The 11,438-nt window shown below is 38.0% G+C and overlaps 1 protein-coding gene across 2 annotated transcripts; it reads right to left on the reverse strand.

The window, feature by feature from the left end:
- Positions 1-3,263: 3,263 nt before the first annotated feature.
- On the reverse strand, positions 3,264-6,960 carry LOC131781225 (G-protein coupled receptor 83-like). 2 transcript variants are annotated; one of them, XM_066171616.1, is made up of 3 exons: positions 6,829-6,960; positions 6,221-6,354; positions 3,264-5,135 (listed from the first exon to the last, which is right to left on the reverse strand). In XM_066171616.1, exon 3 carries the CDS (start codon positions 5,116-5,118, stop codon positions 3,985-3,987), a length of 1,134 nt encoding a protein of 377 aa, XP_066027713.1. In that variant the 5' UTR covers positions 5,119-5,135; positions 6,221-6,354; positions 6,829-6,960; the 3' UTR covers positions 3,264-3,984. The 2 variants fall into 2 exon arrangements, with proteins under 2 accessions (XP_066027713.1, XP_066027715.1); XM_066171618.1 differs by lacking the exon at positions 6,829-6,960 and adding an exon at positions 5,816-5,902 and having other exon boundaries at positions 6,221-6,262.
- Positions 6,961-11,438: the final 4,478 nt, after the last annotated feature.

An 11,438-nucleotide genomic window follows, 5' to 3' on the forward strand; every position in this document is an offset into this window, starting at 1 on the left:
CTAATGAAGGTGCTAACGTCAGTTGCCACATGAAATATTGTCAGCGTGATGGAAAAAGAGAAGTCAAATCGTGGTACGTGGAAACTTGGAAGGATTGCGTAAGTGCATCTTGGAAACGGCGGTTTCGTTGGAGGAGCTGCTGTTGAAGTTGCTTCGAGCAGTGGCAAGAGAAAACGTCTGAAAAGACCCTTACAAAATCTGCTTCCGAGTCATCTGCCAAACTGTGCTTTTTATATTTATCGACCGTAGCTCATCTGTAATCTGACTTGTCTGCCAGTAGAATATGTTTCTGCCGCTCAGAAATTAATGTCTCACTTTCTCCTGAGCTGGTTTTGACCTTCTCGAGCTGTGGATTTTCGGCTGCGGATTTGGCGCTGTCAAGCGTCTTGATCAGTTTCTGGTTAAACTCGAACTGCTCCTCGTTTGCCTTTTTCTTAAATTTATGAGATTCGCTGAATTTGAGGCGCTTGATCTCCTTCATCTGACTTTCCGTCGATTCTTCCTTCGACCGTTTGATCTGAGAAACGGTCTATTTCAAAAGGCCTTTGAAAGAAACGAGAAGGTTGTCATTGTTAGCCTTGATTAGTGCTTCCACGTCTTCTAGCTCGATCGACATGTTGACAGCGAGAAAAAAAGATCAGGAAAAGACCACCGAATTTTTTCATAAGCCAGAGGTGGACGGTTGGTTCTAAGGCCTAGATAGACACCACTTGCTATACTCCCCCTTATATACCACTGCATCTTTTACCAATGATGCACGGGCCTGAGGCCCAGGCCTCGTCGTATCTCGTGCCGACAAAATATTTATTTCTGCCTTATTCGCAGACTCAAACGTCAGAAATACCATTTTTCGGCTCGAGACGCATCAGAACTTAGAAACCAGGCCATGGGCGTCAAAGGTAGCAATATTGGGGTCATAAGCTCCTTATTCCAAGTGAAGGTCACCCTGGCCTCGGAACAAACCGCGTTTCTGGTCCAAATTTAAGTTCGCGAGTCTTATTCTTCCCATGTTTATTTATACATTGAGTTGTCTATTTCCTATTTAGTTCCTGTGAGAAGGAATTTCTTTAGTTACAAGCTCGATTTCTTGCACATATCTTTCCTTTGGGTCACTTTTTAAAACAAATTTTCGCTAGCCTCCGCATAACAGCATTTGCTTGTTGTAAGTGGTCAGTAGTGTTAGTCGTTAATATCCATGTGGTTATATTATTTACGTAATTTGTTGCAGCTTATGTAGTTATAAACGTTATTTTGTTACAAAGTCTCCAGTGATATATGGCATTAACAGTTTGTACAATCTATATTCAATGGTTTCTTGTAATAATTACTTACGTCGTTCGGTTTTTCAGATTTGTAGATCCTCACCTGGGGATCTAAATCCTTTAGGTATGAGTAATTCCTCAATCTAACTTTTAACGTAACTGGCAACGAACTTAGTGATGTCGACCTTGAGATCTTAGAGCTTGTTATACGAAAGAGCTTGTCGTCAAGAGTGATCTCTTACGATATCGGCAGCCTTGTAATTCCTTATTAGTCCCTAGTGGCAGCCTCACTGAGACTAAGCTTAGGTGTTAAAAACGGTAAAACGAATGAAGTTACCGCTCTAAAGCTGAGACAATATAGGTGATTTAAACTGGTTCTTTCTCAGCTCGTTCCACTGGCGAACTTGTAAATCAGTAATATCCTTTAACGTGGTTACACCGTCACGGTAAATTTTGCCTTTTTCTCTCACTATATTAACCAAAACTTTATGTCACTTTATGTAATAAGCTCAGTTATGCACGCATTCTGGTTGGTTCTCACTTATGATCTATTGGAGGACAGACGTAAAGATGACGTCATAATTCTTTATTATATAAAACAAATAGATTCCAAGTTGCCGTGCTTCTGTTCAGTAATAGATCACAGAGGACGTCAAAATTTGGTAAGAACAAAAAAGTGGCACACGAGGCGCAGTCGAATGTGTCATCCAATCATCCAATGGTGTCAACGGAATAAAAAAAAGTAAGATTAGAAATGCCACTCAAACGATTGAACAAATTACAGTAGCGATCTTTATGTTCATAGGCTCTTTTAGTTTTTTCGTTAAATAGTTGAAACCTGCAAAAATGCTACGAGAAATATTTGTATAGGCCATCAGTGCTAAACTACTCTACCTTGATCTTCGCACAGAAACTCCAAAGTTTACAAACGACTTGACAATAATTTAAGTGTCAAGATTGCATGCATGAAAAGGTATTTAAGCACACACTTCAATAGCGCTGCAATTATGAAGTGCTAAGGTAAGTTTGAGTTTAAAGTGTAACTTGGACACCAAACTTCAAGTTGCCCTGGCACTTTTAGTGATACGCGTTTTCCTTTTTATAAAATCAGGCCATCTTCTCCGCTGAGCTGATGCAACTCTTAACTTCAGCACTTAAACTGAAACAGCGCAAATAATGCGACGTAGTTTAAAAATAACAAAAATAGCAATTTTTAACTGTTCAAAAACCTTTCCTGGCTATGAGTTGCAGCTTTGACTAAATCGATCTTGAGGTTTGCGTTTTCAAGTGATAACCTAAGGAGTTAAACTTTTGTACAATCGTATTCCCATTGGTGAGTGGCCACTTCGCAAATAGTTGAAGCTAGTATGAAACACTTTTCAAAGTATACTATCCAATAATTATATTGATAATAATAATGATTCTGATGATAATGATAATTATCATTATTATTATCATTATTGTTATCATTACAGGGCGATAGGATGGAAATTGAAAAGATGGTGAACAGGAAAAAATCCTGTAATCTCGGTAGTAATAGGAGAGTCTTTCATAGATTTTCATTACTCGAAGCCGCAAATATCTCACGGAAAGTGAGTTGATCTAAGGTCATGGAGATCTGATGGATAGGGAATGGTATGGAAGACCCGTTATCGAAGCTAAGAATGTAAACCTGTTAGGACTATAAAAATACTGATTATGATAATATTAATAATAATAAAATAATTAACATAATAGTAATCATGATGATGATGATAATAATAATAATAATAACAATAACAATAATAATATAAATGGGCAAAGGGTATGATAAGCAAGGGCTTCAGCCCACCACAGGAAGTTGGACGCTCCCACCCTCCTTAGTCTGGGGTAACACCTTTAGTAAGTGCTAGCAACCCTTAACCACCCTTAGGCTTGTTAGGGTTACAACTACTTTGAGCGAATGAATCATGCCGCATCACTCGTTGCGCGGATTAACAAGGAATACATGCCTCACCGAGGAATAATAATTTATTTAACACTTGTAGTGCACATGCTGAACTCACAAAACAGAACTATATCTATACCCCTATAACACTGGCTTTTTTATCTTTAAAACCTTTCGGTTTATTGACATGGAAGTTCTATTTTTTGCCTGCACGCAAACTACAGTAATGTTTGATTAACACATAAACTATGTAGTTTTATTATGAAGGGCATTTTGTATTTCTAGTTATACGGTATCATACACAACTAACTTACTTTACTTTCGAAGTGCTTCTTTCCCAGTCTGTCCTTTATGTATTAGCTAATTGATCTTAATTCAGTTCTAATAGGTTTCCACCCCCGTTGGACCAGTGGATGACAATGGATCCTTTTGATTTCTTGCATTTACCAGCACCATGCACTTCATTTTATTTATCAAGGACCATCAGATTTCGGACTCCCAAAAGGAAGCGTTTATCTGGGATTTTTGAGGACTTGCAAAGTGCTTGGGAATGTGATATCACGCTGCATCGAGTGATGGTGCTGTTAATCTCATTCTTTAATATTATTTTTCTTCAATATTCTTATTCAATAATAAGTAATAAGTAATAATAATAATAATAATAATAATAAGTAATCCTATAGTGAACTACAATTCAATGAAAACGTCTTCATAGTCCTCATCATTCTGATGTAATGAGAAGCACTTGAGGACTTTCTAAATTATCTTGAAAAGTACATTTAACAGCTTTCCCTCTCACAATCTGGTATCCAAACTGATTGTACTGATGTTGACGGGAGATCGAGATTGAGCGATTTCTCGGGAACCCGCCAACTCAACATTTGTAATCAAACTTGGCTGTGACGAGGTTCTTGACTGAGTTTTCTTAAAAGGGCCTCTTTTTCTTAAATAGTAAAAGATTCCTTTCACTTCACTCCACAGATTTTCGCTAAAGGCAATGAATAGCCAGGGATGAATTGCTGCATTGGCATGCGCAAACCAGAAAAACAGCCCATGGACAACTATGGGAATATTATCGTAAATGTCGCCATAAAAGATTGTCATTATGTGGGCGACATGTGCAGGAAGCCAGCAAATGGCGAACACGGCAACTGCCATAAGCAACATCTTAATGATTGCATTGCGCTTCTTCTTTTGCCTGGTATACGCTTCTTGATTGACAGTTCCAGGTGGTCTTTGTTTCCACAGGAAGTATGCAATTGACGAGTACAAGACCGCCATTATAAAAAGTGGTATTGCATAAGTGAGGACGACTTTACCGATCATATCTGCTTCCTCGAAAATTTGTGCGAGCTCTTTGTTTTCGTGCCATTCAGTGGTACACTCGGCAGACTCACCTTCTTCCTCTATCAATTTATGTTTGTGAAGTTCCCCACTAAATATCAAGCTTGCAAGCAACCACACGATGACTATAGAGCGCACCACCGATCGAGGTGATAACGGCCTTCTTCGGATACACACGATAGCCAAATACCGGTCAGCGGCAATGACAGTGAGAGTCCAGATGGACACACAGATGGAGACGACAGACAGGAAAGGAGTGAGTTTGCATAGGATGGACCCTACAACCCCTGATATCCAGCAGTCTCCACAGAAGAAAACTGGCAACGTGAAGGCAGTGGAAGTTGTCACATCCAGGAGATCAGCAACAGCCGTGTTGAAGAGAAGCCAGTTAAATGCGTTCTTTCGAATGTTGTTGCGGGTGCGCACGAGATGTATGATAAGCGAGTTTCCCACCAGCGAAAACAGACAAATAAAGGCGTATGCACCGATCATAATTATTCTATCGACCTCTTTCAAGTTTTCGCCGTGCCCATCATCGAATTCTTCTTCGACAAGAGTGGTGTTAGAATGACTTGTATTATTCATGGCTTTCAGTTGACAACCTAGGAAAAAAAGGGATGTCTTGAATTTTGTGATCAGCTTGTTACGTAACCAATCTCATGATAATTATAATAATTAATCATAACTTATGGAAAAGAATATTCGAATGGCCCCTTAGATTGCTTTCCAATTTGGTTGAGTTGTTCCAGGTACCACCCACCCTCAGTACTGGATGTTTTCCACAATGTGATACCCTGTATTCACAAATCCAGGCTGTTGCACAGCGTCCTCAATCAACTGAATGGAATGAAGCCTATAATAAGTTGAGGTTATGGAGCGGATTATTTTTTCCAGTATATAATCTCTGGGCTAAATACAAATCTTTTTTCATAGTCCATAAAAAATTGCGAAAAACAGTTTGGCAAACATCGAGCCATCCTGACCAAAGAAACTTGGAAACTAAAGCTTATTCTTATGTACGAACAGAATGACACATCAAGTAGTGGGTTATATACATCCGTCCATTTCCCTCAGCGTAGCTGATAGAAAGATTTGGCATGGTAGATTTTCGTTCCATTTAAATGCTCAGAGCTGGATACAGTTGCATTCAATATGGCTAAAGAGAATCTCAGAAGGGAATATAACTCTTTAACTCCAAAGATCGCATTAGTAATTCTCACAGTCTGCCTTTCCATTCATATACTGGTAGTTCGAAGAATTAAGTATTGGATCAACTACTTACCCCTTAGTTTATTTTTTTTTTACTCTCATCTCCTTTCTGCTTGATATTGTATTGATATTGATGGGAGAAATTCTGTCCTGGTCAATCCTGAGAGTTAAAGGGTTCAGGGACTCACCACTTAAACTGCTTAAAATAACTGCTGAATACCTTAGCCTATTATTTCATTCCACAAAATAACGTTTTTCTATGTTTTTAGTGATGTTGTGAAACCGACTGACAGGCTTTATCAAATATCATTACAACAGAAACATTCTGCCGTGTACTTACATCACAATCAAAGCTCACTTTTTGTACTGGCTATGCGGTACTTAGGCTGAAACCGTGCTAAATTTACGTTTGTTTGCTAATTGGAAAACTTTCGCCAGATTGATTTCCATCACGGTTTTCGTGTGAAGAAAAACTCACCTTTAGGGTTCAGTCTTCGCCTAGAGAAGGGTACAATTGTTGTTCAGGTGACGATGGAGGCTTTGGCTTTCTGATATGAACTTATTTTACGACTTCCTATTAATTTAAGGGAGGTCCTGGCTTCCTTACTGAAACTAAGATAAAACGGTTTCCGAACAATTAACACAACATGTTAATTTCATGAATTCCACTTAATGCAATAGTCTTATATCAATAATATCACCTGAAGGCAAGGTAAACAATTTTAATGTCTGAACCAGAATTTTCCTCAAGAACTGAAGTTAAAAGGACCCTACTGTTTTGTTGGTAGTATTTTTATCCCCGTCATCTCGTGGCTTGTTAACCTGACTCGTAAAATGCATTCACTCGATAGATTTTCCTTTTTCCTTTTCTATTCTGGGTGGAAAGATTGGTTTCTCCTACCTCTCTTTTTTGAGTAAAATACCGCGTAATGTCGTGCTTTCGAAGCCTAAAGCTCTAGCAAAACTAATTTATTATAAGTCTAGTAGATGTAGTTTCTTCCAGAAAAACCAATACCTTACATAGAAGAAAGGATGTTAAACTTTAAATATATTCGGCGCAATCGAGCATGTTGAATTCAGAAGTACCTTTGTTTCCATCAAGACACTCTCTCAAACGATCTCAAAAAACGTGGCGTGAACGGAAATAGAGATTTGCTATATCAATTGATATGTTCCTCTGCAATCCTTCTGATGATTGCCTTTGTGTTGAGCAGCAAACATCGCTATCGGCTGACATCTTAACATTATTAAAAGGCAAAATTTGCATTTCTATTTCATTTGTCGGGTAGCTTCAAAGAATTCGAACCCACAGTATGCGGCGAAAAATCTTTATCAATTTAACGATAATCTCAGCTGAGGAAGGAAAGAGCACGTTTAATTTTACTTATTTTACTTACGTAACAGATATTTTTATCTAATCTTTGAGGATCAGTTTTAACTGTTAGAAATGTTTAATAGTAATAGAAGCAAATTGGTTTAAATAGTATGCAAAGAAAAAATATTATCGCACTGGGAAGTGTTTAATTAGCAAACAGAAGAGTTCTTTTGAACGCCCAAAAACGTATGCCCCCACTGAAGAAGGAAAAGGACGTGCTGTCGGCTTCCTTTATTGGTATTGAAAAATAAAGTGAGTTCCTGCATAAACTTAACTTAAATCTTCCAAAATTTAATAAACCGGATGCTAGAAGGAGGCCTTACGGCCGTTTTACGACTTTTCACGAAACAACAAACAGATTAAACCAGAATTAAAGACGATGAAATGAACAACAGGCAATTTATTACACCGCAATAGAATGAAGTGAAAGTGAAGCGTGATCCTAAAAAGATTCTTTAATTTAAGTGTTCACTGATTTTTGAAGATTTAGAGGAACAATCTGTGATCACCTTCTGATACTCATTTACCTATCGGCTATCCAAACTGATTGGACTAATGTCGATGAGAGATCAAGAATTAGCGATTTCTCTGGAACCTGCCAATTCAACACTTATAATCAAACTTGGCTGAAACGAAGTCCTTAACTGAGGTTTCTTGGAAATGCCTCTTTTTCTTATTTGTTAAAGATACCTTTTTACTCTCTATGTGCGTATGAGTGAGGAACGATGTTTTATATCGAAGATAGCCTGGAAGTAGCATTTTTTAAGGGTAACTTCCTAAATTTTGCCTTGAAATTACACTATAGATTCAGATCGGTAGAGGCATATCAGCCTTACCTTTAACAAAAAAAGCTGCCGAAGTAATAAAAAATACAATTACAGGAAAATGAGGTGAGCACTACGCAGCTTTACTTACCACCTGTGACATTGAAAAGAGTCAGTTTTCTGTCTTTTCTACAATGGTCGTTATCATGATGAAAATTCCTCCATATTGATAATATAATTGATCCTCAAGAAGTTGACGTTTTCCTTGGCATCCTGTTGACTAATCAGTCACATAGCATCCACCCCATGCTTCGCTTTCTGTTCGAAGACACAACCTTGAAAAAGGTTGTCTTCTCCTCATTCTTCGAAATGAATCAGCAATACACGTAGCAGATGACATAAAAATTTTAAATGATTTTCGAAACACTCAGGTGTTTTAATAAACGCTCAATATGATATCAACTGCGCTGAAGAACTGTGGCGCTTATTTATCTTGATCGATCGTACATTTGACGATTGATTTATTCTCAAGGTACATTATTGTTACACGCTCACCATGCATAAGTTTTTCTTTGTGAGGGATGCTTGAGGTAAGGCCGCAAGCGACTCTTATTTCTCTCCTAAGTGCTCCTTTTAAGTTATGTCTTCTAATTTTTTTAATGCGTTTTTTCTCGGAAATGGAAAGTTGAGATTATGAATACATGCGTGCAAGCCATGTTTGCTTTACCATGGCGTCGAGTTGGCCTTGTAGAATCAAGCCAATACGACCACTTCAACGGCGTCTTCGCTTCTGTTTTCAATAAAGTTCATACTTTTTTTGAAAGAAAACTAATATGGGATCATTGTGTATGCTATAGCAGAGCTATTAATTCCATTTGGACAAATGCACCCTTAGCAAAGTTATTTTTTCGCACGGTAGATTGATAAGTGTAGCGCAGCAGAATCTTTGCCGTGATGTGCATGGGTTCGAAGGCGATCAACGTTTCCTCTAGCTTCCCATTTATTGCAAATTTGAGGGGGGTTTCCTAATGTAGTAGCCGCAAATTTGAAAGACGTATTTTTACCACTACTCGCAAATTAGTGTACAAGGAGTCATTTTTTTCCAAAAGAGAATTAATAAACCTCAAAATTTTTAGCTTTAAATTTTCGGAGCTGACTTACCTTGAAGGTGAGATTAGACTGCTGTTTGGCTGTTGCTGTTCATTTCTTTATGTTTGCTTTTAATAGCTAGAGCGCTTTAAGTAGATTTGTCATTTGTCATTTGTCATTTTGCAATGTAATGAGTACATTTATGGTGTTCTTTCAAACGAGATGTTTACCGGCAAAAGTAAATGTTTTTCAAAGTCTACAAGTTTTTTCATAAAACCGTCCAATTTTGTAATTATACTCGTGGGGTAAGGTTTTTGAAGATAAATTCTAATCCAATGGGCGACATAAAGGCCGCAGAAAGACAAGGAATCACTTCCGCCCTGCATTTGTCTCGCGAAGATTTATCTTACCGTATGCTTCTTTAAAAGTTTTTCCTCGTAGGAGTTTGGAAAAATTGAAAAAACCATTTCTACAGATAATGTAATTTATTTCCTCAGCCCTCTTTTGCTGTCATAACATTGCAAAGAGTAAATTTTTAATTCCGCTGAAATCTATTGTAGTTTTATTTAGCCCGTACTGCTCTCTCTATTTAGAGCTATTTTCATACAGAGTGGAGATTTCTTGTCCAGAACGAACAAATATCCCGGAGACCGCTCTCTTTGATCGTGGTCATCATTGTTAGGCACGAAAGCCGTTGAAAGAGGTGCTCGAGATTTTCCAGAAACATCCAACATACATGCTTGGTGCTGCTCGACTAAGAAGTTCCTCCGGCGAAAGCGCTATTAGAAGTCATTTTCCTGTAAAGACATCCAATTCGATTAAACTCTAAATATCTGCTCATACGTCAAAGATAATTTTGCTTCTATTTTTCTTCAATTTTTCTTCAATTTTAATGTTAATGTATGGCCAGCACCCCAGTGTTTTAAACTTAATTTAGGAAGTAAAACCCTGTGTCCGAAGGAAGAAACAGCAAAAACCAGCTGAATCAGATGTTGAAATAAAATTCAGTTCCAATGTGAGCATTTTACATAAAAGTATAGGGAATACCCAACTATTCAAAGGTTTTTTTGTTTTTTTTTTTTTGGAGGGGGGGGGGACACGTTGAGGAGGAAACAAGAACCTGAAAGGATCGGTTCATTACACATATGGGAAGTCTTGTTGTACATAAGCTGAGTCCAGACTTATGTTCTACTCTGCCTAACTCTTGGTCTGGTGGTGTTATATAGAGAATAACACATGGGCACATGTAGATATGGAATTTCTCTTCGAGTGTTTAAGTCAATAGCCCTTTACTGACAAGAAAAATCAACTTTATTAATGAATGAAAATAAAAGGATCAACAATCCCTGGATACAAATCGTACAGTACGTTGACGCACTCTAGATGAAAACATGCGTTGAATTACAACAAAAACAAACAATAGGCCTAATTTTCAATGTACAAAATTCTCAGTTATTGAGTTGGTCCTTACCGACAGAAGAAATCTTTCAGGTACACGGCCAAAATCGACCTGTGGCAAATCTTCTAGCTGTCAATTTTTTGTTCTCAGCTGCGAAAAAATAAAATTACCAAAGCCATTGAATACGAAACTTTCGGTTTTTCTTTTTTGTATTTTGTGTTTTCCCCCTTCTAGGAAAGTTTGAACTTCACTGTCTCTAAGTGGAACGGATTTTTTAGTGTTTTAGCAGCCATAATCCGAAAAGATTCGACAAACGACCATGGATTGATAATGGTGAAAAGTTTACCGTTCACCATCAACCTGACGAAAAAAATGCTACAGGTTCATACATTTAAGTTGTAGATTTGTTGGGTTCAGTACATCGTGTCGCACCAGGTTGCACTAGGTCGACTTGGAGTCACTACGCGAACGGATTAAACCGTACCAAGTGTACTGCGATGTTCTACAACAAATTTGGAAATAATTTGTGAGCAGTGCAATGAGCTATTCTGCCGTCTATGTGGAACATTAAGGAGACCCGAAAAGAAAAATGATCCAGAGGCAAATGCCTCTGGATCAAGCTCTCGTAAAATCCGCGTGACCATCATGTCTCAAGGAACAGCAATATTGTGGTTTCTTATATACCAAGCCTTTCACTCAACAAAAGGAGCACTGTGATTGGTTGATTCTTGGTTACGTGTCCCTGATAAAATTCAAATCTATCCCGACCGGGATACAATTGCACAGTTATTGCCTGTGCGCCAAATAAAACAGCATATGTTTTTGCCATATGATTGTTTATACTCTTAATGTATGATTCAGAGGGAAACAGTTAGTTTTGTTTTCCCTCGAGTCCTGATGTCTTGCTCGAATTCGTCTCGAAGGAGTTGCTACAGGCTCCTTTTTGTCAAAGAAAAAATACCTTACTTGCAAAAAGTAATTGAGAAAATTTAGTTCACCATATTTGGGACGAAAAAGTGACCCTTACATGATAATGTTTTGATAATTAATGAGACCGTGAGCAGTTCCT

The sequence above is a fragment of the Pocillopora verrucosa genome, chromosome 1, assembly GCF_036669915.1.
Source record: "Pocillopora verrucosa isolate sample1 chromosome 1, ASM3666991v2, whole genome shotgun sequence".
Classification (NCBI taxonomy): Eukaryota; Metazoa; Cnidaria; class Anthozoa; order Scleractinia; family Pocilloporidae; genus Pocillopora; species Pocillopora verrucosa.